At 42.9% G+C, this 27,726-nt stretch overlaps 1 protein-coding gene across 4 annotated transcripts in view; it reads left to right on the top strand.

Annotated features, from left to right (window-relative positions):
- Positions 1–27,726, top strand: part of PHTF1 (putative homeodomain transcription factor 1) — a 490,213-nt gene that overhangs the window by 264,199 nt on the left and 198,288 nt on the right. For all 4 annotated transcript variants that reach the window (XM_078644430.1, XM_078644429.1, XM_078644431.1 and 1 more), the window contains 3 exons: positions 22,181–22,357; positions 22,448–22,537; positions 26,213–26,434. In XM_078644430.1, coding sequence (XP_078500556.1) covers positions 22,181–22,357; positions 22,448–22,537; positions 26,213–26,434 — 489 coding nt within the window. The remainder of the gene's footprint in view (positions 1–22,180; positions 22,358–22,447; positions 22,538–26,212; positions 26,435–27,726) is intronic.

Below are 27,726 nucleotides of genomic sequence, written 5' to 3' on the forward strand. Positions count from 1 at the left end.
AAACCCCTGGGGCAAACGACAGAATTTTTTTTGCGCGCCATTTATTGAGAACGCGGTCAAATATCTGCTCTCTGGTGCTATATTTTGACAGAAGAATCCATTAGAGATGTCTAATGTTGTTTTGTATTTTTTGCGCACTGTTATTCATTAGTGCAGCACTATGCGAGTTTTGTACTGCAAAGGTTTTGCAACATGAGTTAAGGTGTCTGTAGTCCAAAACAAGACGATATGAATTGTCTGGTTTGGAGACAGGAAACAAAGGATTATTCATTTGTGAGGTGCAAGTTTCAATCACCCCCTGGTATTCAAGTTGATCTAGGATCTCTTTTACCCGTTTCCTAGCTTCTTGCTTAATTGGGTACTGCCTCTGTGCAGTAGGTTGTGATTTTAACTGGATTTTGTGAGGAGGAGAGTCCTCATCCCATCCCACATGGTTTTTATATAATGCAGGAGCTTGGGCTACTGCCCACTTTCTTGCAAGTGTATATTTTTTATGAATTGGAATATGATTTGAGAAGGCAGGCATAATTATTTCTTCGCCATGAGGGCACTCCCTGACAAACTCTGGTGGCCAGTCTCTTTCAGCTAGAAGGATGTCATAGCCCTTGGAGAGATTATCCCAAAAGAGACCCCTTATTTTCCTAGTCTGATCCCCCTCTATACGCAATGTTATTTCATATATTTTATGAGGTTTTGCTAACCCTGGTATCTGCAGTTTCCACCTGAATGTATTCATTCGTTTCCACTGTCTCCAGATGATTCATAAGGATCTTGCGAGCTATGCTCACTTCTGCTGCTCTGTCTAGCATTGTCTGAGCCCATTCTCCGTTTTTCAGCTGTGTCCTCAGTATTCTCGGCATGGTTGATTACTTTAATACTGGCTACCTTCTTTTTTGGAAACTGTAATTTTTTATTTTGATGAGCAGGTTCCTTGTCTTTGGACTTGACGTGCTCTTCCCTGTGTTCTGATCGTCCTCTTCTTTCCGATTTCTGCAAGGAAGTCTGAAAAGATTGAGAGGGACGTGTATCAATATCTTGATATCTATCAGGTTTCTTCAGATTATCCCTATTTCTAAGGTTGTATTTTTTCTCAGAGGGCTCCCTCTGGGGAGACTTGTGTCCTTGGTCCGGAGATCTTTCTCTCCGCCGAGGAGACCTTCCTCTGGACTGGAATCTTTTTTCTTTAGGAGTGGATTGTTTATTTCCATCCCAGCTCTTTTTTTGAGTGTTTAGATTATTTTTAATAAATACTTTTTCAGGTTTTTCAATAAGTTGGGGTTTCACCGGTTTTCCACCCAAACTATCTCTTCCTAGTTCTTCATAGGATTTTTCTATGATTCTGGCAATTTCAAATGGTTGGTCTGCTATATCTGTCTCTTTCAACCTCTGGCGGATCGCCACATTTGCTGCTTCTCCCTTTATATTTGCTAATAATATTGCCGAGACCTGCTTGAAGTCTTTTAGTAATTTCATACCAAGAGTTAAAGCAGGTTCTGGACCGTATTCATCTTGAATTTGTTTTAGCACATCTGGTATTACTGACATGGATGGAACACCATGTGTTTTTGTGTAAATGGAAGCAAAGACTGTACCCCAAGTGTCACAGTCCTCCACATGTGGTGCGATTCCCATTGGAAGACAGATAGTCAGAATCCTGTGTTTCTCAACCGGGGTGGTATCTGGAAATACCGCCTCTATTTGAGTGATTTTTTGTGCTAACCAGAATGGAATTTGTTCCCGTTTTGCGGGTACTTTACCTAGACAGGACTGTATGTTCTGTGGTGTAATTTTATTTGTGTTTCCCTGGTGAGGGATCAGCTGTGGAATTTTAATAGCTGGTTGGACTGTTGAAGTCCGCATTACATATTGGACTAATTGTCTATGTATTTTAATTAATTGTTTTAGCTGTGCTAAAAGTTCTGGTGCAGACATTTCTTCAATGTCTGGATGTGGTGTGTATCCGGATAGGACCGGCCACATTGCTCCTGGTCTACCTAGTGGACCGAGCCTGGTGATGTGATTATTATGTTTTAGGGCGCCATTAAACCAGAGCAGGTGCTCTTGGTATTTGAGTGGTATTTCCACCTCCTCGAAAGGAGTGTACTCATTAGGAGGTTCCTCTATTTTGTAATAGTGGAAGTCCTTTGTTACAGCGTTTGCTGCTGGAAAGTTTATCCATGAATAGAATACCTCTGTCTGCCGATATTCGTGTGCCTCAATTACGAATATGACTGTACCACCTCTCGGTGTCAGCCCATTTTCTATAAGTTTTAAAGTTATAGATTTCCTTATGTTGACCGGGATGTGTATTGCCTCCGGGTCTTGCTGTAGGAGACTATTGTCAGCCGCTAGCAGTTGAGCTGCTATTCTAGCTGTCTCCCTTTCTTCTTCAGCTTCTGACATTCTACTATCAAGAAGGTTATTTTGTTTATTTGCAGATCAGGTTTCTATGGAAACAAAGATTAGATGCACAATATTTTGGAACAGTGTATCCTTCAACGTTGAATAAACCAAGAACCATACATAGGAGTCTCCTCCTACTAAGTTTGGCGGATTTAACCTTTCACCCACTCCAGACGTCTTTGGAGTATTATGGGGAAAAGGGGTCTGTGTGAAAAAGCACGACTGAGTTACTCTAATGTTTTACGTTAGATTTATCGCCTATCCAAACCGTTGGGCGCCATGTAGCGTAGTTCCTATTATCCCAATAGGCTCTGCGCATTGGAATAATATCTTCAATAGTATAGACGTAGGACAGAGGTTAACTAGGTCTTCTACTGTCGATATTAGACTTAAAGTTTAATGTTTGCCAGCTAGCTCAGAGTGCACTAGAAACTTTCTCGAATAGACAAGGAGGAGTTTAACCTCCCTGGATAGACAAGAAGGGATTTAGTTTCTGACAACCATAGAACATGACAACTTTGCTCTCCCCTAATCAAGAGTGTATCTCTAGAGTCGTGTGAAAAAAAGACAACTTATTTTACTCAGTCAGTTCAGTGCATTCTTAGTTTCACCAGATTGTAGAGAAAAGGAAGAGACGGGCGTGTTCAATAAAAAGATGTTCTTTATTGATCAGTCTCTTTTCTCATACAAGAGAAATGAATCGCTATTATTGCAATACTTATTGTTAAGTAAAGTGCATACAGTAATGACAGAATTATAAAATAATACTGTAAAAGCATTGATATGGTTTCTTAGCCATATGATACTTAAAATGGATAAAATAGATACATACATATATACATTGACTAATCGTACTCAACTGGTGCTTCTAACTACGTCTACCCCAATGTACCTGACCTAAGCCTAATACGTGGGCGGGAGTAGATAAGTAGCAGTTTAAGTTAAGTTTGCTTTGCCAAGGGTCTGCTTCAAGAATTCTCTACAAAGGGTTATTCAGTTCAGTACCTGGGATTTAGAAGGCTGGAGGGTTGGTATCTCTATCTCAGGGCTTGATATTCCAGCTGCCTGCGAGGGCGGCTTGGAAGCGCCGGAGCTGGATTTCTCGGCAGGAGAAAAGGCAGCGTCTCTCTCTCAGCGCGTCAGAAAGGAGGGGCAGCGTCTGTGGGCTTCGCGGTCAGCTGGGCTCCTCGGAAAGTCTCGCTTCTCCAATCTTGTCACCACCTCGTGTGTTTGCTTAAGGCAATGTCAGTATTATTTATACCTGAAAGGTGCCGAGATTGACGTAAGGATGGACATAAATACGTCAATAAGGATGTCATACGAACTGGTCGTTCGCACATTCTTTACTGAAGTTCTCGGCTAAATCAAAACAATGGCTGTGGGGATTTCCCAGGTCGTGGTAGGTTTGATTTGTTTTGAGAACACCGTATGCCTATTAGGGGGCTGGAGAAATAGTGCTTGCCTAATGATATGGCATGCGCTATGACCTAATCAGATAACGGGCTTCTGTGCCGTTGTATGGCTAATCAGATAACGGGTTTCTGTGCAGTTGAATGGCTGCTAGTTAATTATTAACCAGACAAGGGTCAGAAATAGGGGGATCGATACAGTACCCATAGTAAATACATCACAGGAGGACCTTTTTCTTACATCACAAACCGCACTTCCACACGCATCTTGTCTCCGCTGTAACACTTTCCCTTGTCACGTGGATCGGACGTGACTCCGGTGACTACAGCTTTTGCTTTCAACTGAACACTACCTCTTTAGTATGCGTACATGCAAGTTTCTGTGGCCACACATCCCGCAACTGCAATTTTCAGATATCCCTATACACAGTGCGAATACCGCAAGTTTAGACGTGCCTGGTTGGAATTAACACCAGCATTTCGATTACACCAACTGGAGCATCCAAGCACAGATATTCCTTTAGACTCGACAAAAGTACAAATACCCGCCTGTTTAGACACACTGGGTTGGAATTAACTCCGGTGTCTTGACTGCACCGCCTTGCTCACACAAGCGCAGCCCTGAAGAGACAGAGGTTAATTGACACCCTGACGAAACAAGAGTCTGCTGGTTGTTCTTGCTGAGTGATTTACAACACAAAGAAAATTAAAAGAAATATGGAACAAGTCCTCCGCAGTAGTTATTAATGGACCTTTTTCTACGGACTTACACTTAAAGAATTATTTCTATATCTACTATTGTATATGAGTGCCAGGGACTTGGTTGTACGTTATTGCTGTGGGATTCTCCCACACAGATATAGGGGTTACAGGGTCCCCACTACCTGGTTAGCACCATATCCACCTTTACCATTGTTCTGTACATAATACACACAGACACACACGCAAATTTAGCTGAGCGCCACTACTTCCTAATTACAGAAAACCCTCTCTTGTGACTATAACCACCTTTGGATTTCCGCTTTAAGGATGCACAGTGTGAGTACATCAGGCCTTTCCGGAGGCGTGAGATCTTGAGCCTATGGAGGGCCCTGTAGTGTAAAGGACTGGAAAAGATGGTTTGGATGGAAGACGAGAGAAGTCCTACCACACTTGCAATCTGCAAAGGGCCGTAACTGGTCTGGCCTGTGTGCAAGTCAACTCTTGTCTGATCTTGGCCAACTTCCTGGATGGAAGGCTCAGGGTGGCTTGAATGGAATCCACTACAAACCCGGGATAGAAATCAGACTGCGTCGAGGGTAAAACAATTTCTTTTCATTGATGAGAAAATCTAGGGACTGTAGTAGAGAAACTGTCTACTGAAGGTGGATCCACAGGGTTGCAGCGCTTCGGTCCATTAGCAAGTGGTTGTCTAAGTACATGATTAAGCAGACGCCTCTGGCCTGGAGATGCTCCACCATGGGTTGAAGAATCTTGGTGAAACTCCAGAAGCAGTCTGAACGGGAGAGTAGTGAACTTGTATGTGGCTTGAAGCCACTGGAATTGGAGGAAGTGCCGGGTAGGTAGGTATATTGGGACCGTTAGGTAAGAGTCATTTAGATCCAGATGCGTTAACCAGTTGTTGGGCAGGAGGAGTTCTCTGAGAAGATGAATACCGTCCATTTTGAAGTAGTGGTAGACCAGCCACTCATTGAACTGTTTCAGGTTGATGACCGGGTGTTTGCTACCGCCAGGTTTGTCCACCAAAAACGGGTTGCTGAGAAAACCGTATGGTTGTGGATTTGCCTGGACAATGGCCCCCTTGGACAAGAGGTCCTGAACCTCAGCATCGACTGGGGAAGACTCCTCTTCTGAAAAGTGCAAGGTAGATATCATCGGGGAGGCGTTAAACTCTCTCTGGAACCCTCGGAGGGTCTGTAAGATTCAAGCATCAGACATCAGAAAATTCCAGTTGTGGTCAAAGTCTGCCAACCTGCCCTCCACCTTGTTGGTGTCCAAATCTGGCTCCTTGGTAACAAGGGTATCTGCGGGTGAAGTACAACCCACCAAATCTAGGCTGGTCCTGGTTTTGGTCCCGCCTAGCGGCTTGGCACCAGAAAGAGGCCTGCTTCTGTCCACGGCCAGCTGAGCGCCCGCTCCCACGGCTGGCATGGATGAAAAGACAGGGGTTAAATAGCTCTAATGAGCAAATTAAACATGGCAACAACCATGCTAAACCCTTTAATAAAGGCTTGTTTACCAAGCCACTTTGCGCCACTGGACCCGCCTCTGAGGTACCCAAGTCCCCTCGCTTTGGGTCGATTTTGATCAAGATGGACCTCCTCACTATATTGATAGGGCACAATTGGCATTGCCAAAAAAGAATATGGACCTCTGTGCCCACCCTGTCAGGACCTCTGGGGATATAGGGGCATCTTGGCATCCTCCACCATGTCTAATATTTTTGTGAGGGGTCCTGCTATGTCCAGAAGTTTCTCCTGGCAGGTCATCCAGGACAGATCGATATCCTTTTTAGGGTCACACATGTATTTAGCATAGAAATTTCCATGCATGGATCTATCTCTGGGATACCAACAACTTTACCCGCCGGGTAAGGGCAAGGGACTTTCTTATCTAGAGACTTCCTAAGTCTCTCCACCACATACTTGGCAACTTTGTCAGCAGGGACCTAGTCTGAGGACCGAGGAAGTAAGAGGTTCTCTAGGTCCAGCATTCCTGGATCTGACCCTGATGCAGGCTGATCGCCTTCAGACGGTTTCGCTGCAGTGCTGGGACACCAGGGTCTTTCTGGTTCAAAGTCCCCTTATGAGGGAGGTGACTCATCAGCATCCGGTGACGGGGTGGGAGTGGGGTATGCTCAGGTGAGGGTGTTGGGGGAGGAGGGTTGGGGGCATTGATTGGGTCTAGGAAATTATGACCCAGGAATGTGCGTTTCAGGCAGTCAAAGGCTTCTAGGGGTTGAAGGCAATGCGTTGCCAGATTAAATAGTTTTTGTTCCCGCGGTGCCCTGGTTTCTGAGACCGCCCTTTGAGTGGATGCCCTCACAGAAGTCATCATCAGTGGGCAGGTTCCTCCTCCGTATAGGAGTTGTGTATGTCGTGTACATAAGAGGCACTTTGGGCTGGTGAAACCAGACAGGTAAGGGGGACCTGAGCAGGCACCGTTATGACGATGGGGACACTAACTGCCCTTTGAATCACCGGGTAACTGAGAAGTACAGGGAGGGAATTAATCAGACGGCAAAACTGTATAATTTATACAATTATAGGCCTGGGTGCAGTGTCCCCAATGCCCTATAGAGGGCTAGCATGTAGTCTTTACAAGCATTTGACATGCGCTGAAGTAAACAAGGTTGTTGACCTCTGAGGCAGATCCTGACTTTGAGTGCAAGTTCCCGCACGATCGTGGGTAGGAAAAAAGTCACCTGTCAGCGAAGTGCAGCACAAGGGGCAGACAGCCATTTGTGCTGATCCAATCGCTATCTGAAGAATACGATCGGAGCAGCGGGTCGGCGCTCTTCAAAGAGAACAGCCTCCAAAGAGTCATGTGGTCGCCCCTAGCCGTCGGAGGACCACGCTGCACAGCCCTGACACATCTCAGCTAGGTAAATGCACTTGTGTGCCTCAGCCCCATAAGAGCAATTGCGCTTCCATGGAAAGAATAAACTTAAATGGTACTAGCATGCAAATCTCTCACAAAAGCGGCGAAAAAGTCACAACTGCAACATAATAGAAAGGATGGCCCACAGGCCTTGCACTTAAAAGACGGCTGCGAGGAGCAGCAAAGAAAGAGGAGGGTGTTATGTAGACAAGGGCCTATAATGGGGCCATATGTCCCCTGCTTGGATGACCTGTAATGAACTTTTATTTCACAATTGTTCATGGGATTTGTAGTTTGGTTAATGTTTTCATATGGCTGCTGTTAAAATAAATGCAAAGAAAAGAAAGTTTAATTTTCGCCTCCAGTCCTGACATAGAAATAGAGGTTGTATGACGTAACCATGCATGCAATTGTCATGCATGCCTTTACTATGCTGTCAATATAACGCATGCGTCATTAAAACGCAGGCATTCACAACAAACATTTTTACAGCGCATATTCCTTTACCACACATGACTTTTCCACGAAATTATTGTTGTAAAAGCATGGTTGGTAAGGGCATGTACATGCTCCAAATTTGCCCTGCGTGGTAATGTCTAGGTTAGGCTGCAGAGTGAAGTAGAGAAAGCACATGATGCAGCAGATTGAAGGTGGTGTCTGAAGGGAGTGATCGGGGCTGGAGACCGCAGAGAGCCAGAAAGGTACTTACGCAGTCGGTTTTTCCTGGCGGAGTCTAGCCTCCTGCGGAGCCTGCCCTTTTTGGCCAGGAAATCAAGGCTCTGCAGGGGGAGCTGAGTGTTTCCCGTGCCCTCAGAACTCCATCTAAGGCACTGCTGCACTAGCTCGGTAGTGATACTTCGTCCCGGGGGCTCCTCTGTACAATCCAACACTACCAAACAATTATTACTACCCTGGAAGTAACGGTATAAAACAGGAGGTGAGGGTGTGTGTTGCGTTTATGTGCGCTTCGTAGGTCATCGTAGAAACAAGCGTTTATGGCGTTTCACTGTATGCGGACTGAATGCAGACTTCCAGCGGACATTTTAGCAAGGAGCTCTTCCTACTGTGTTTCCACGGATGTTTCAGTCGGGGAGGGTGCGGACTGATGGGCGTTTGAAAGTCTAGAGATAATGGTTTTGACCTCTCCCTTAGACGACATCCACTTGCGAAAAGGACTGATCCTAGTCCCGGCCTTAGAAGCATTGACAGTTGCATCCTTTAGTCGCCCCATTGCCTTGGTTACTTGCTGTTTTACCCCTCGTCCGCGCCCCTTGCCTCCTTTAAGTTTTTGGGGCGTTTTAAAACTCACATTAGGGGTATTGCATCCATTCTTTGTGCTGAGCGCTGAGTCCTGGACACGTTGTTCTGAATCTGGCGCCAACTCTGTTGGAGTCTGAGCGATTGAGTTTTGGACTGAGATGTTTACTAGTTAATTCTCTATGAGTCTCTGCGTATTTAGTGAGATCCTCTGATTCCTGGCTGATAAGACCCCCATGACCAGCAGTAGTAGCTGTGACTATTGCTGTGGCTATTGATGGCTCTATTGCTGGCTCTATTGCTGTATTTATGACATTATCACTCCCAGCCATATCATCCTGATTTGTACCGTTATCTGTATTATTATCGGGACCATCTGCTCCCCCTCCGTCTGCTCCATCAATCTGATCGGTTGAATGAGATCTTGGGGTGTCAGTAGCATCAGAGGGTAGAATATTTGTAGGAGAGATGCTGCTAATTAGGCGGGTATTACTGTTATTACTTTAGAAGGCACACCACAGCTCGTGAACAAAATCTAGAACACGTAACAAACTTATTTAGGTATAACACTCAACTCTATATTGTCATGGAACCCACAAAAAAATCATGCTAGAACGGTGCTAACACACAGTTCAAGGGCAGTTCTTAACAAATATAATGCATCTACGGCCAAAATGATCACGGAGGACCTAGAGATCTACAAACACAATGCACAGGCAACTGCACTCCATGCATCTGAGTTGTGGGGTTCAAGCAATGTTAAACATCTCACAGTGGGTAAGAATAAATTCATGAGAAAGATACTAGTTTTACCAACAGCGACGACCCTCGTGCCCATGTACCATGACCTAAACATCAAACAGAGGGAGCACATTGCAATCTTACGGCCAGTGCTCTACTGGATTACACTGTGGATGATGCAGGATTTGGCATAATAGGGAGAGGGTGCCATTGAGCTATTGGAACTCAACAGGACATAACTTTTTCTTGGTTTTGGCATATCAAGCTTCACCTTTCCTCCTATTAGACAGAGCCACAACCCCTGATGCAACGTTCAAAGAAGCATTTAAAATGACTATACTGGAACATGTCCTAAATAACCTCGATAGCAATCAAAACGTATGCAGGCTGACAACAAAATGTCTTGATATTAAATCAGCCCCATGCTTCAGGGGCTTCCTAGACATTTTCCCACCCCATCTGGTGAGAATCCTATGCATGAAGTTTGGATAGGAAATCCTTTAAATCAGGGCCTATATAGTACAATGGAAGTTACTTGATGATATTTCTTGCACCTAATGTACTTTATACCACACTGAAGATATTGCAAACATCTTGTTCTTTTGCATGGTCTATGATAAGATGAGGAAGGAATGGATCCGCCCACTGTGTAAAAGACTGGGGTTTAGAAGACATCAAAAAGTTTTAAGAATAATGAAATGTGATACCTCGCCGTATACAATCTTTGGCCTGACCAAATATTAGCTAGCGGTAGGATCTGCACGTGGCAAGGTGGGCCTGCATTTTTTATTAAATTGTAATGGAGAACTAAATCCCCATCAATTCATTCCAAAGTATCAAGTACTCTATATTACTGATGATTACAGTAATATTTATCCATGTATGTATTTTATTGTTTTAAGGAAAGCAAAGTATGAAATGCATTTTTTATGTATACTTTTAATAGTTTTTAACCAAAATAAAAGTTATACTGATTGACTGAGCGCATACATAAAAAACAAATTAGTAAGACATGTTGACAACGTGAAGTCAGGAAATGGATGAATAATAACAACACAAAATATAACATTTGGCACTGTGTGTCGGTTCTTCTGACGTGACTAGAGCAAGTATTGAAATATCAATGTACTGTCATTTATCTTTTCTAATGTAGTCCTTGAGTTTTACAGGTTCTTTAGACGAGAGCATTTTCTCTTTGTGAGTTACTTTGAAGAAGGATGTGTGAACAATGCGTATATAATAATTTTTTGCTTCAAAGTAGTTCTAATTTCTAGATTTCTTTGGACATTTTCTGTAGCTCTGCTAGGATCCTGAGCGATACATAGCTCATTTCCAGACCATGGTAGCTTTCTTAAATGTAGCAGCCTAGAGAACAACATCCTGAAGTATACTCCAAAAACAATAGGACGACGCCTCTAGATCTTCATTGGTTATTGCTTGAGTTTTTTTTGTTTAGGTTGATTGATTTCAATGCTGCAAGATTAACTAATAAAGAGATAAACATTTTCAGAAGGTTACCTTCTGCTAGAGTCACAATTTGTTGTATCTCTTTCTATTTCCAATCTCCTCAGCATGTTTCTGTAGAGATGAAACCTCAACTTTTACTTTGTTCACTTTAGTAGATTCATTCTGTACTTCATTTATTCTATGTTCAGTATCTGCAGTGCACTTCTCCATGCAAACCAGTGCCATCTATTTGCTAATGTTTTTCATGAAGAGTTGTAGCCCCTCAAATGTATTAAGACTTTTATCTAACAAAGCACTGGAGTATGATTCCAAAGGTGATGGAGAGTTAAAAAAAAAAATACTTTTAGATTTAGCCCCAGTGTGATTGGCACTGCCTTTAGAGGCCGAAACATTATCTGAAGTGATACTGAGGTTGCTCATTTTCCTATTCTTTATTACATTACTGCTTTTGATTCTGCTCATAAAACTTTGTGCACAAAGTATTTTGTGTACAACTATACATTTAGTAGGTGTATTCAGCCAAGATGTCTGGGCTGATAGTGGGCTGGTAGTGGCTGACAAGTCATTAATGAAACACCCTGCCTAAATATGCACATTTATAATCTAAGGACCGATGATCTCGGTACAAGAGCTATTTGGAGCAAAGCATGCCCAGACAGTGCAGTATTAAATAGCTGATGAAACAATAGAATGACCTTAAGAGGTTTAGAACATCAAAGAAAAGAGAAATCCTCAATGCAGCAGCAGCTTGTGAACAGGGGCTTTTTGGGCGGTGACCTCCAACCTGCTGTGAGCCCTGACACACAGGCCCCATGCATACTCACTGCACTGAGTACTTCTCTGTTTGCGTGAGCCAGGTTGTATGGAAACAAGATCTTGTCTGATCATGTTTTCATGCAACTGGAGTAGGAGGTGTACACAAGTCATGCTGTTTTGCACGGCGATCTGACATGAGGAACGGGGTCTTGATGGAGCCGTAATTTCTTCTGGTAATTTCTCAATGCAAACCCTCATGCTACCTCTAATTTACAGCTGAAAAGGTGTTGGGCCCTTCACACCATGTATTACCTTCAGGAGACTTTAAATAATCCTGAACAGTCAAAAATGCAATTATTATTCAAGTCAATAAAGAGAGTTGTTGAGTATATTAAAGGGTTTTATTTTCTAGTCAAAAGTTAATTTTTCTCTGACCCATTATTCATTAGTAAAATATCAATCAGGTTACAGAATTTGGAAAACAGGAAAAATAGCATTAAAACCGAACACATTACAGTCTGCATATAAGCATTACATGTAGGAAAGAAAATGTGGCGCAAAATATCAGTCAAAACTCTGAAAGAGTTTCCAAGAAAAATAGTCTTGCAAAGCTAATCAATAATTAAATAGTTTGCAGAAAATCTCCCATTAAGAGAAATAAATGCATAAGTCAAATAAATCTTTTTAGACCTATTAATTAGTCAAAGCATAAACGTAAAGTTTAGCATCTAATTCTATCCTGATCCACTGCATTCTCTGCTCCTGTCTGTGTCTAAAGAGCAAGAAAGGAGTGAGACAGCCCGCCCTTCACCAGACCTCAAAGGAATGTGGCCTGCAGTGCCAAAATATGATGTGGAAGCAAGAAACCTCCCCCTGACTCTCCTCGGACGCAAACTCCGCCCTTCAGCAATCTCCCGGGACGTGTCTCGTACCTAACCCATAGAATGAAGCAAAGCCTAAGCCAAAAATGAGCAAGAAACCAGCTGAGCTGAGAAAGCCAACCCCCTACCAGAGAGGTCATTATTTATACTCTAATTCTTGGCAGACTACACAAAGATGTTGCATCTTCAGGAAAACCTGTACGTGATTGGTCAGTCATGATGGCAAGAGTTCTCACTACCCTGACTCATTCTAAAATCCTGACTATACCAGTTTTAACAAAAGAAGCATACATGAATAAATACATTTATAAACGTTTGCAACATTTACTAGGAAAAATGTTTTATTCTAATTCTCTTCCTTCCTTTCACAGCGCAGTAGGACGGATATTTTAACTAACTGGTACATTGGCACAATCACAAGAATGTACAGTTCAAGATGGCCTTGACTTCTTCGTGGTTTGAGGAAAGCTGCCACAGTCTGTGCATGCTCCCTTTTCATTAAAATTGCAAGTCATAGCCTTGCTGGATTCACAGGCAGCCATGTTTTGTGTAGGCCCCAAAAATAAAACAGACACAAAGAGAATAATAATTTCATGTAAATCAGCCCATTATGTTTCCCAACTCCATACTAATACCCCTTATAAATGTTTACCTAGCCAAGCTATTAGTATAAAGCAGCTTTTCTATTATTTATGACAACATGCAAAATAAATGTGCAATGTGCAACATAGCATTTTCATGCTTTAGTGTAAATTTTAAAAGCACACACAGTTAATACAGCGCACACAGCAACATGCATTAGTGTTTTAGATAGCTTTTCATGCAAAAAGCATTTAGCCCCCTGTGTTGTGTTTGGTGCATTTGTTAATTCACACACATTATAAAAAGAGGTGTTTTTAACTGAAAATGTTTATCAAAATATGCAACAAGTCAAAGTCTTTTAAGACAGAAATAGTGAATTTAGATTGCAAGGGATGAGCTTAAAAGAGAGAAACACATTCTATTAATCTTCAAAGCTAAAAGGGCCACTTTTCTCTACATTGCAAAAACACATGAAAATTCAGCAAAAGCGTTTCAGACTGAATAGGCCTCACTTTCATGTTTTTTATGTGCCATGTTTTTAACTTGCACCAAAATGTGCGTGGCAATTTAAATGCAGTCTGTCTGAAGCACAAAAATAAAACAATGCCTGACTGCAGATGAAATCTGCTCCATCAGTCTGAGTGCTAAACCTGCCTTGATGTTTGGATTGTGCATGTGTGAGGGGCGTAATTCAGCTATGTCCCCTCATACAGGCCCCATCCATGTAATTTAGGAGACGTACTGCGCATGCCTTTAGCAGCACAGGACATAAGCGATTCTGTCAGGGAGGTCATTAGTACATCCCTATGACCATCTGAAATCCAATGATAATCACAGGGAAGGGGTCTCAAGTCCTGTCCCTGCTTGTGATAGGATTGAATATCCAGCCCTTTCAGAATCTAGGAGAGGCTTTGAGGCAGGTCTTTCTGTTCGTAAACTCACCCCTGCTTTTCTGTCCGACCACCCTGTACTCTACGTGCACTTTTACGTGCCACAAAGTTACTGGAATAACAAATCATGGAGAGTGAGTGGTAGATGTGTTTCAGCAGAACTTTAGAGTAACTGAACCAATGTAAGTTAAAATGTGTGTCTGATGTTACTTTGTCTGTGCAGGTTGAAAAGCATGAGTTTGTGTGTCTGCATGTGTGCGCCTGCATGAGAAATGGTTTGTATACCTGCATGAGAACTCATGCTCGGTCAGTGTGCTATTTGGTCACTGTTAATGGGTGATTCTGCACCACTGTGCTTGTTATATTTGTAGTGGAGTGAAGTTTCAAATCTCTAATTATGTAATTTCTGGGTATCTGAATATCTGTTTTCTCTCTTTCTAACATCCTGTTCCTGTTAGGAGCACCCCCTACACCCACTGACCACGCACGTAACCTGGGGGTCATCCTCGACTCCACACTCTCCATGACGAAACAGGTCAACGCTGTCTCCTTCTCTGGCTTCAACACCCTCCGCATGCTTTGCAGGATCTTCAAGTGGATCCCCACCACAACTAGAAGGACGGTCACCCGGCCCTCGTTAGCAGTAGACTGCACTACAGCAACGCACTTGTTGTACAGTGCTTTGCTCTTCCTTGAGCCTGCACTCTAGATTCCTTCTTGTGTTCTGTATTCTGGAGTCTCTCATAAAAGTATTGTAAGTGACAATAGCGATGAGGAATCTGCTGCCATCGCAATCGTCAGAAAAAAAGGTTACATTCTTCAAAGAAAGAATGTGCAAGCAACATCTCTCAACAAGAATTATCATAAAATGTGTTCAAGATGTGGTACTTCTTCTCATCCTTTAGATGGGAAGTTTTGTTATGCTAATAACAAAGAGTGTCTAAAGTGTGGTAAAACGGGACACTTTGCTAAAATGTGTAAGAATAGGAATTACTCTAAAGTTACAGTTGTTGATGAATGCGATGTTTTAAGACGTGATGTGAACAAAATTTTAGTTTTGACTGACACTGTGTGTGCGTGTGATAACCAGAGGGGTAATCCTTTCAAGGATGATTTCATAATTGATGGCAAAACTGTTACACTCATGGTTGATACAGGGTCGAAGTGGACTATAATTCCCTTTTCCCTTTTGAAAAATGTTTGGGGAAAAAGAGCTTTGAAAGAGTGCGACATCTTCCCGTCTGGTTACCAGGGGGAGAGAATAGACATGCTGGGTTTCTTTGAAGCTGAAATTGTATTCAAAGGCAGATCAGCATATGGGAAAATTTATATATCAGCTGACGGTCCAGCAATCTTGGGCCGTCATCACCAATACGATCTCCATATAGTAGTTGATCCCAGGTCAGATAACCCAGTTTCCATAGTTGAGACTTCATCTGTAGAAGACATTTTGGCCAGATTTAAAAATGTGTTTAGAGACCAGTTAGGTGAGCTTATTGGATACTCTCATCGCATAATTCTCAAAGAGGGAAGTTTGCCTGTACAGCACAAGGTTAGAAGAGTGCCCTTTGCTTTGAGGGATGAGGTCAAGGCCACTCTGGAGGAAATGCTCCAAGGGGGGATTATTGAGCCCATTGAAGCATCCCCTTGGATTTCGCCTGTGGTGATCTCGCAGAAACCGGACAACAAGATCAGGTTCTGTGTGGATCTTCGTTCCCTCAATAAGTGTGTGGTAGCGGATGTGTTTCCCCTCCCCAACATTGGCGAATTGGTGTCAACCCTTAGAGATGCAAGGTTCTTTAGTAAGTTGGACCTTAAGCACGCCTACCACCAAATTTGCCTGGACGATAGCTCAAAGCATTTAACTGCTTTTATCACTAGTGAGGGCACCTTCCAATTTACCAGACTACCTTTTGGGCTAGTCTCAGCTGCCAGCGTGTTCCAGAGACTTGTCTCTGAAGTTTTTAAAGGTCTTGACAAGGTGCTATTTTTTCAAGATGATATTTTGATTTATGGTAGTTCTTTACAGGAACACAATAAAATTCTACAGGATGTCTTACATAGAGTAGACGAGGCTGGGTTGACTTTAAGGAAAGAGAAGTGTGCTTTTCTCTTGAAAGAGATAGAATACCTTGGTTTTTGTTTGTCAGAGGATGGCATTAAACCCAAAAAGAATTTGATTGAGGCTATTGAACTTGCACCCCCCCCGGTTGATAAGGATCAACTTCGGTCCTTTATGGGCTTAATCGAGTTCTACTCGAAATTCGTAAGAGATTTTGCCTCTAAAACAGCTTCTCTTCGATCCTTGCTCAAAAAGGGTGTCAAGTTTAACTGGACCTCTGATCACCAATCCTGTTTCAATTTGATTAAGAAGGAACTCAAATCTGCCAATGTTCTCACCCCTTTTGACACTACTCGGTCCTCCATCTTGATGGTAGATGCAAGTGCCATTGGGCTGGGCGCTGTTCTTCTACAGAAACATGGCGGTGTCGAAAAGACAATCGCATTCGCTTCTAGACCCTTGTCCTCTTCTGAGTCTAACTACTCAGTAATTGAGCGCGAAGCTCTTGCTGCGGTCTGGGGTACAAGTTACTTTCGAACCTACTTATGGGGTTATAAATTTGTGTTACGTACCGACCACAAACCCCTTGTCAACATCCTTGCTCCTGGTGGAGCTGGTAAAGGTTCTCCCAGGTTGGCGAGACTGGCTTCTCGGCTACAGGACTTCCAGTGTGAGGTTGAATTCATTCATGGGTGGAAAAACATCCAAGCGGATTGTCTGTCTAGGCTCCCCATGCCTTCCACTGACGGTAGTTCTGGGACCAAGTCCGATGATCTCGCAGTTGCTGTAATAGAGGATGTCTTGTCTGTGTGTGGGGGCACATTTACTCGTGATGACTGGTCCAAAGGTATGGAGGAGGATCTGACCTTGAAGGCCGTCATCAGTCTCATTTCTAATGGTCCCAGGAGAGAAAGTGCAGTAAATCCCTCAGTCAGGCCCTTTTTAAAAATTTTGGACGAACTTTCCTTAGAAGGTAAAGATATTCTCATGAGGGGTGATCGTTTTGTTCCCCCTGTTTTGTTGAGAAAGAAAATTCTAGACTTGGCCCATGAGGGACACCTGGGTCAAAGTCTCACGCAACGTCGTGTCAAATTGAACTTCTGGTGGCCCTCTATTGATAATGACGCTGTGGATTGTGTTTTGAAATGCAATTTCTGTAAGGAGGGTGAGAAGCGCCTCAAAGTTTTAGGCTCCCACTCCTCTCACAAGATTTCTTTTGCTAATACTCCCTGGCATAGTGTATGCATTGACTTCATAGGCCCCATGTGTGAGCTTCCTACCGATCACAGGTTTGCAATTGTCCTTATCGACTGTTTTTCAAAATGGTTATGTGTGCAGTTTGTAAAGGAAATCACTACAGATGCTACTATTAAGTTTTTGAAGGGTATTTTCAACAACGAGGGGTATCCTTCTGTTCTCATTTCTGACAACGGGACGCAACTCACGTCCTCTAAAATGACTTCTTTTGTTAATGATTGTGGCATCAGGCATCAGAAGACGAGCCTTTACAACCCACAGGGCAATGGCATTTGCGAAAGGGTGAATCGCCTGGTTAAGGGCGTGATTCAAATGTTTGTGGATTCTGGCTCTTTTTCTAATGAGCGTGTCCAGGAATTAGTTTGGGCTTACCGCTCCACACCCCACAAGTCTGGTGAAAAGTCTCCCTTTGAGTTAATGCGGGGTCGGTCACCAACGAGCAAATTGACCCCTTCTTGGCTGAGTTCCAGCCATGAAATTCCTTTGGTCCATGACAGTGCCTCCTCACCCATTTCCGTGGGTGACTTGGTCAAAGTTAAGCCGGGCAGACTTGCTAAGGGCCTTAGTAAATTTAGAGGTCCTTACAAAGTTAGGAGAGTTTTTCCCAACTTCATTGTTCTATCCAATGGTGAGAGCTGGAATTACCGGAGAGTAGCTCTCTACCAGAAATGTAAAGCTTCTTCTTTTGATGACCTGCCTCCTGCCAATGTAGATGGTTGTAATGGCTACTTATTGTCCTCTGGTTCTCCTGCTGCTCCCATTCCACTGTCAGCTAGTCGGAGGGAGGTGGGTGGTGGTGATGCTTCCACTTCCTCGGGTACCTACCTCAATAGGTCTGTTCTTGATTTCAGTTCTACTACTCCTGATGCTCCTTCCTTACCTTGTACTCCTGCTCCTCCTTCCTCTTCCTTATCTGATGTCTGCTTGAGGAGCCCTCGCTCCCGACGCCCTCCTTTGTATTTGAATGACTATGTACATTAGCATTTCCTTTTCTGTTGCTCTTTGTCTCTTATTTTTATTGCAAGGAGAGGAGATATGTTGTACAGTGCTTTGCTCTTCCTTGAGCCTGCACTCTAGATTCCTTCTTGTGTTCTGTATTCTGGAGCGCTCTCCCTGCCTTCTTGGCAGTTGGAGCCCTGGTCGGACTTGGAGCTGACCTACTGTCTCTGTGCTGCAATAAAGCTCAATTTAAGCTTACCTGTGCCTGTGGACCTTACTTACATATTACATCAGCACTCTATGCAGGAGCCCCGGCCAAACTCCTGAAACGGCTCCAAAGCATCCAGAACGCCTCCGCACGCCTGATCCTCAACATCCCGCGCCGTAGCCACATCACATCAAACCACACCTGAGAGACCTGCACTGGCTCCCCATCAACAAGAGGATAACCTTTAAGCTCCTCACCCACGCACACAAGGCACTCCACGACATTGGATCAGCGTACCTCAACAGCCGACTCAGCCTCTACACCCTGTCTCGCTAGCTCCGCTCTGCAGACCACGCCCTCGCCACTGTCACCCGCATCCGAAGAGTGACCGCTTGCGGCAGATCATTCTCCCACCTCGCCGCCAAGACGTGGAACACCCTCCCCATCCACCTACGGCAGACCGAAGACCTCCTAACCTTCAGGGGACTCCTCAAGACCTGGCTCTTCGAACAGTAGCAGCGTTGCCCCCCCCCCTTGTGCCTTGAGACCCTCACGCGTATGATTGATTGATTGTTGGCAATTTCCCTGCAAGTCAACGTAGCGGGGCTCAACTAAACACGTATACCAAAGTATCTGTAATTACTGCAACACCAACCACGTTTGGCTGGAACCTCAAAACGGAAATGCTAATGTACTTGTTTTATAAAAAAAAGAATTAATAAAATACTTTGAAATCAAAAAAAGAAATTGGTTGCTGATTTAAGAATGAGCTCAACGCATTTTAGTGTGACTATTTCTGATTGCGCCACAAAACACTGGCGATGCAGTGTAACCGTACTTATCACCTCATTTTGGAGATTTACTTGTTTTCATTGGTACAACACAAATATCCGCATAACTTTACAAAACCTTAGTGGATTGGTGCCTCAGGTGGACGTCAGGTGGACTATGGTTGCCTCATTATTACTGTTCGAATTCTGAAGTTATCCTTTTTTTTTATACAATACATGTTAAGTAGGGTATGTGGTCATCAAACAAAGGTTACCACTGACCATGGTTGTCAGTGTGTATATGTTTTATCTGAGCATGATGCTTATGTGGGTGGTTGGGCACTTTACCTTCTCACAGGTTCAGTTTCTTGCACCATGAGGGGGTTTTTATCGGTGGCTGCATCTAGCTGCAAGTGGCAAGGATGTTGAACATTTTATAGGATATGTGTAGAAAATTGGATTATTATTTGGGTTGGGTTACTACTTACCTCAAGAAATAATCACAACCCATGTCAGGGTGAACCCTCAAAGTCACACACTTAACTTGGAGTCAGTCTCCTGGTAGCTATGGCACAGAGCAGACAGATTTCACCTTAGGCAATATTTATTTACTGTACCAGAATAGATATTAAGTCAAAATGCAAAATAATAAAAATCCCAAACCGAATGAAAAAAATGGCCAAATTACACCAAAATGACAGAAATCCAACAAGGAGAAAGGGAGATCTGAATTTACAAAGTTAGGAGTAGAAATAGAAGAAGCCTAAATTGCCAATGATAATCGCGGTAGACTAGGACCTATGCTCAATTTGAGGCCGCCCACAATGCACCATGAGTTGGATACACCAACCAGATTTGTCCTGGTCACAGGTTGTACTTTCTGATTAAGAGTCTGATTTAGATCTCGGCAGATGGGTTACTCTGTCACAATGGTGACGGTTATCCCATCCGCCAAAATATAAATCTCAATATATCCTATGGGATTTAAATTTTGGCGGACAGGATATCTGTCACCGTTGTGAAGGAGCAACCCGTCCAAAGAGAGATAAATCAGGCCCAAAGTCTTTGAAGTCCCAACGAACCACCGGTGTTCATTTTTAAAGCCCCTTCAGACTTCAGTGAAGGCACATAGAAACTCACAGGGTGTCGTGCAGAGGTCAACATCTGGGCAGTTGCATCCAGAGACAGAAGTCTGGTAGTTTAAAATCTGGGTTTTCCAGCAACCATACTGTGGATACACAGGAATTATCTTGGCATCCTGTTTCCTCCTGTTCAAGTGCACCTCAAAGTGTTATATGTAACCCCAGCAGACCGGTCAACCAGAATGTGACACCGTAATGTCAAAAAGAATGCTCATAGATCTGACCCTTGTATGGAGCTCTAAGGTGTCATCCCTACCCATTCCAGTCAGCCTGTCGATCTATGTGACCTATTGTGTAGCTTTTGAGAGGCATGTCGCGCATTTTTCACACCTATTCAAAAGCAAATCCCTGGCTGCGAGAAATTGGAGAGCAAATGCAAATTAGCGTCCATGGGCTTCAGGCAGAGAAAAGGAAGCATTTTAAATGTTTCTTTTCCCTAATCAAAAATCCAACTTCACCATTGCATTGAATTTTTATTAACTATAAAAATAGTTTTTTTATCGTTTTTCTAGCTTGATCCTATTCCCAAAATACAGTATTAGGATCTTATCTGTGTTCTGGTTTTCCACATAGGACAGCTAGGCCTGCCACAGTGAAAAATAGTGTAAGGACATGTTGCCATTACATTTCTCCATGCCACCACTACATTTCTCCATGCCGCCACCCCATCCTCTACCTCAATGTACTTTGGCCCAGGGGGTGCTGCAGCATTGCAACAGACAAAGACTGCAGTTGTCGAACCCTCTCCAGCACCTGGACAGGCCCCAGCCCCATCACTTCTCTGACAAATACAGGACAAGTGTGCTGCTAGATGTAGCCTGTGCCCCATTTTGATACTCTAGTGCACTTACCGGCTCATCGTGACACCTGCCAGATACATTGGAGGGCCACCCCTGGTACAAGGCAGAGTGCAAGGACTCCTAAAGTGCCACTTATATCAATGCGCCATAAACCCAAAGGGAAACTGAGTGCATTTGAATTGCCACATATAAACTGCATCTGAGCCTGTTTCATTCTACTCCTAATTTCACAATGAAGAGGGAAGCCAGTACTAAGCTCTACTACTTTGGAACGAGTAGTAGAGGGAGTGTGGAGAGTGTAGTGCCTTCAGGGGTATGCTATTGCACCCTCCAGGAACCTGTGTGGTCGATGAATTCTTGCATTGTGTAGTATTAAGTGCAACTGTGTGATTAAAGTACTTTCTTGTTAAGATATGCACAGGTCTGGACATTTAAATTATTGTCTGTTGGTTCACTGTTGAGTGCTGAGATCCACCACCCACACGTTACCTCCCTGAGAAGCCCATGACTGCTATTCCTCACTGAGAGTCAAGTGCGGAAAGGATTATTCTTGGCTAAGTTTGCAGAGCCATAGTATTATGAGTCTGGGGACGTCATTGGCAAACACGTACAGCCCCAATGGTTGAGGCCCTGCACCATCTACCTGCTCCGTGGAACCTGAACTGCCTTTAACACAGGTGTGGGCTGAGGTTTTAGACACGAATATTAAGCAATTTGAAGTCTGAAATATCACTACATGATAAAAAGTATTAGGAGACATTATGCAACTGCATATTGTATTTCTGTCTTTACACCCTAACCCTATCACTTTTTTGAAACAATACATTTTCTACACGTTGCTATAAATGAATCTGTGCTTCAAAGGATTGCCCTGAAATGGGGCTGCATGGTCTAAGGGGTTACAATGACACATGAGTGAGCGAACCTAGCTGTCAGTGTGAGAGTTGAAGTTCTTAGAATTACCTTTGTGCTTGTCCTGCCATGTAATGTCCTGCACGATGATATCACTTCATTAGGTGGTCCCCAACCAGCCTGGCAATGGAATGTCAGATGAACTGTCAAGTGAGGAGAATACAGAAGCCAAAGCTCAGATGGTGATCCTGCGCAGGAGTGTGGAAGGGGCCTCCAGTGTTAACAGGTGTGTCGTCAAGAAGAGGAGGCCGAGGTCAACTCAGTCTTGCAAGAGCTTACAGGTAATCTTCTTGAGTAGTTGGAAATCTAGATGTTTACTTTATAGTGCAACATTTACCTACAGTTGCTGTTATTGTGTCTTTCTATGCTAGCAAAAGCAGAGAAATCCGGGATGGACTCGCATTATTCAAGATTCGGATAGTCTTGTAGACTCAGAGCAAGAGTCCCCAGCCATTAGTCAGGTATAGTGCTATCAGACCAAAATATTATTGCCTAATATTCCGGTTTTCTGTTGTTGGTTTTGAATAAACAGTGCTTATTCTTTCATCCGAATGTCATGGCCATATATTATATACTCTGAAGGATACTTTTAACTACAGATTCCTCTCCTTGTGAATACCCTCAGGCACTAGACTGGATCCGGAGACCTCTTCTGTAATTCACTTGCACGCTGGTAAGTGGTGTCATGTAGCCTGCATTGACTCCGACCCGCTCCAGAATTGATGCTGGAGCCACAAATAATCACCATTCCTGTGCGCTGATGTCATTCCCTTTGTTTCCATGTCTTCTGAACCAGAGCTGCTGCTTCTTCCCTCACTCTTTCGTCTTTACAAGAGCATTTCTTCTAAATTTCAAACAGTGTGCAAGGACATGTCACCCCCTTAAGTAAAAGGGTTTAAACCTTGTATGGATTGTCACAAGCAAATGTGTGTGACTGTCCCTCATGAGTTATGGCTTTGGTGTCTTGTATCTTTGTCGAGAGCATGCAGAAAATATTGTTTTGGTAGCCATTTTCCAGCCCATAGATGGATGAGAGGTGCCGCTGATAGGCGGGTCAGCACAACAGTAATATTGTCCACGCTCCCTGCAGATTCCTTCCAATTCATAAGGAGGTTCTTTTATGCATACTCTTGGCAACCCTTCATTGTACCTGATGGTCTAATTGTTCGACAACACTCCTTTCTTGGCCTGGTTGCTACAACTGTCCTGAGAAAGACCTTGTTAAATCATTTCTATGGGGTCGAAACGTTGCGTGCCATGTCTTAGCTACCCAAACATTAATGAAAGGACTATTTCGGAACAAAAACCTTGATTTGATTGAATGGGTATTCCTCTAGATCGGATTCTTCGGCCTGTTGTTTGAGACAATTTTATGTTATGCACACTGTATATATTTCTGAAGTATTTTTTGAGTCCCGTATTTTCACATGCTGTGCACCGTGGTGTAGCACCGAATCATTGTCTGGAATTGTTACTCAATGAATATGAGTAATTGTATTATTAAAACTGAATAAGTATTCATTCTAGAAGCATGATTCACTGTACCCTGTTCCCCTGCCTATTTATTAAGTGTTTCCTCACTTACTGCCTTTGGAACATCTCTTGTCTATTGGTGGCTTTTATTAGCTAGTTCCATCGGGTTATAGGGTTTTCCCCATATTTTGTTTGACCAGGATACTTGGAGGCTGGCATCAGGTGTCCCAAGCACACAAACTCACACTAGATTGATCTATCTACCTTTGGCTCACTGGTGGTCATAGGGATATGATTGCGCTATTGGTTATTAATACATATATTCTCAGCATGGACAGACTGACACACACTGAATAATGGGAAAGCATAACAGCCAATTAAGTGATTATGACGAGTGACACAAATACTTGCGACCTTTGGAAACAGTAACCTGTTTGCACCTTCAGGGTCATTGAGGCTTTTTGAGAAGGACTCAAGTCTGCACCCTGTTATCTTATAAGAACAAAGCTTCCTCTTGGTAACCCAGCTTCACTAATTGGTTTTCCATAAACAGTAACGTAGTCTGGATAAAAATGTACAAGTTGACGGGCAAGTTATTTTTGTTAGGGAAAGGACACATGTGCAGTGCCATCGCTTAATCTTAAACTGCTTTAAACAACTACTTTCTGCCCTTCTCAGAAAGTGGCACTGCTCCAAACTTATAAGCATAAGAGCCAACTCACGGAATTAGAGTTTCCCAGGTGTATGTTAACTGCTGAGTGATAGAAAGAAACAGAGATGAAGCCTTGGGAGTCTGTGAATGATTCATTCTAGTCCTTGCAGCCAATTCCCTTTACAGATCAAGGGCATGTGACCACATGGAAGGCAGGCGGTGCTGTCCACGTGGCTGCCATTTCATAAACCAGTAAATGCCTAGTTTTCAACTTTTGCACCGTTTCTAATCACAGCGACTCCATGCTGGTTGTGAAGCGATTTCTAGTGCATTAATATAGTAGCAGTGTTTAGTTCGAGCCTGGCCCGTGCATGCGCTGCTCTGCGAGGCATGCTGTATTCAAGTATGGACTTGAGGCTCCGCCCACTCTCCGCCCATATTTTTCATTGGCTTGTGTCATTGTCCTTCGCAAATGCTGACTTCTGATTCGTTAATAGGCTTGTTAGTCCCTCCTTAGTACCGCCTTATCTTCATTTGTAACCTCCCATGAAGACTGGCCTTTTTACTTCTGTTGTTCTCGGTATGTCTTATTTAGTCTGTAAGCACTATTTTCTTTAATGCATTTCTCCTACTACAGGCACGACATGCTTTCCTGCAACATTAAGCATGCCATGCACGCTTTCACTTTCCAAGCAGCCCGTCACAATGGCAGCTGCTTCTTTAAAATGAAAGTTTCAGCTATTGGCATTGTAAATGACAATGCCTTTTACTTGTGTGTTAATTATCAAATAGATAAATATAAGGCATTGTCATTTACAATACCAATAGCTTAAACTCTCACAAATGCGTGACCTATTTCTTTGCAAATGCTTGTTGTTAAATATTCTTTGTTCTTCCTTAGAGACCAAGCTCATTGCGGAAACCGACTCGTCTAGATGCTTAGTAGCTAGCTTCAGTGAGTTATGACGAATCTCGTATGTCTAAAACATATTATTCGCAATATTAAATCGAAGCTATTAAGGAAGTAAAAGGGGTGAAAGCGTCTCCTGAAGAAATTGTATACCATCCTGCAGTTTATACTTTGATGACACAGGGCCCAATTCACAATTTGCCCAATAAACTAAATGGATGCATTTACGTCTGTCCGGTATTCACAACAGAATACTTTGCAAGTGCAATGGCATTTACTATTGTGTATTTGTATACAGATCCTTTCGTACCTTAGTCATTGTCAAAGGGGCAGAACACCCACCAAACATCTTAATAGTGTAGGGAAAGGGGTTCCTCACAGGGGAGTTTTACCTGAGGAAAACAATGAGAAAATGTGTATTTACACAACTGGCTGTGTTTCCCCAGGTGCACTGCCTGGGTATGATTCCACTTTGGCGAAATAAGACCACATAGAAATGTCACATGGCATTGCCAGTGGTGAGTCTGGAGACCTCCAATTGCCACATTATTCCGGGTGTACTCTTGTCAATGGGTCTGATAAACAAAGATAAAGTTACAATTTTGTGTAAGTTTACGTTCGTTTTGGTATTCACAAACTATGAGTTAAAAGTAAGTTAACAACTGCAGAGACTCAACAGTCTGGGTGGCGCACTCTGTACATAACAAAATAGGACAGGTCTATCTTTTTATGTGTAGTGTTCTCCATCCCGACCGTGGAGTCTCTGCAGTCACAAGCTTACTATGAACTTGTAGTTTGTGAATACCAAAAAAGTAAACTTACACAAAAGTGTAAGTTTGCCTCAGTGAATCAGGAAAAATGTTTGTGAATTTTAATAGGTAGTGAATCTGCCCCTGTCCGTGAGAGCTCTTCTTTTACAGGTGCAGTTTGGCTACTTTACCTGTCATACTTCTGAGACAGATAAAATGTAGAGTATCAACTTAAGTAATAGCTACATTGGTAATTTAAGGCACTACTCATGACAGTATGTGCAATGCAATAAACACTTTATATTTGTAGTGACCATATTTTCAGCTGAGACTGTCCACCTTCTTTTTTAAGGGATCTCGATCTGCAGTGAGTGGCAGCTCTCGAAGCTTAGACCTTTCTCGCAGGGACTCCGAGAGTTCACATCGTGGATCAGAGACCGAGGACATGCTCTGGGACGATCTGCTTCATGGGCCCGAATGCCATTCGTCCTACACAAGCGACAGCGACCAGAGTATTGCTCCTCAAGTTGGCCAAAGAAGCAAAAAGGGTCTCAAGGAGAGGTTTCCCCAGAAGGTGAGTGAGCAGAACTTCCACCGGTTATGAAGAGTAAAGTAGGCAACAACATGATGCTTCCTGGGATCTAATTGGCTGGTTTAAATTATTGAACTCATGCTCTTATAGTCTATACCTTTCTCATTTGAATGATGGGATGGCCAATGTTGCCTCCAACTTAACCTTTTATGCATCTAAGATGTATAAAAAGAGTACTGTTGTGATATGTAATGACACCTCAAATTAGGGTACCATTACAAATGTTAAGATTACCTCATGACAATATTTTTTAGGTCATCAAGAATACTATTATTTTATAATTCAGCTGTATATTTAACCTGAATTGAAAATCGCAGGAAAGGTTTTACTATGTCTAATAAAAACATTCTAACTACCAGAAAAGCACAGACACCCTTGAAAATTACATCACCTCCTTTCTTTTCATCTCACATTTTCTATTGAACAGCATGTATGCGTAAAACATTTTAAATATTGGGGAACTAATACATCATTAGCAAACAACTTTTAAATTTGTAAAATATTTCTGCACTAAGCAGATTATTTTTTATTTTATCTGGTGGTGACGATGATGATAATTCTAATTTACACTGGACAAACACCTTCCCCTGTGTGTGTTTCGGCGATATAAGCTGGGTATCTGATGACTTAAGTGAATTAATAAGATTTTCTAAAGACATGTATAGTAGATTGAGAGAAGGTTTGTCTACCATGACACATCTTGTCAATAACCGGTATCCAGAGGAAAGACTTTGGAGAAGCACACTAGGTACAGAGGAGAGGGGTGTCACTGAATACAGGACTGCAGGGGCTACTATGCTGGTCAGTTTAGCATCTGACTCATGAACTTCACGATCGTTGACCCTGGAAGAGGTATAATGGGTTTCGAAGGTGTATATTTCCACCAAATCAGCAGAAATTCCAATGCAGGCTCCTAACTCCTAATAAAATGTTAGGTATCGCTCTGTATATTTACATTTTTAATCTTCACTTGTTCTAATTTCTTTCTAACATTAACTAAAATTGCCTTGATTACAGCATGGTCGGTGTAGTGTAGTTCCTATATCCCTAATAGGCTCTGCGCATTGGAATAACATACACTATAGATTTGACATAGGACTGAGGTCAGTATGTCTCTATCGGGTATATTAAACTTAATTGTGTGTGTGCCAGCAAACTCCGAGGTCACTAGAAACTTTCTCGAATCAACAAGAAGGGATTAGTCTCTGACAACCACATGAACATGACAACTTTGTTTCCCCTAGAATCGAAACAATATCTTCAGAGTCGTTGAA

This window comes from Lissotriton helveticus, chromosome 5_1 (assembly GCF_964261635.1).
Source record: "Lissotriton helveticus chromosome 5_1, aLisHel1.1, whole genome shotgun sequence".
Classification (NCBI taxonomy): Eukaryota; Metazoa; Chordata; class Amphibia; order Caudata; family Salamandridae; genus Lissotriton; species Lissotriton helveticus.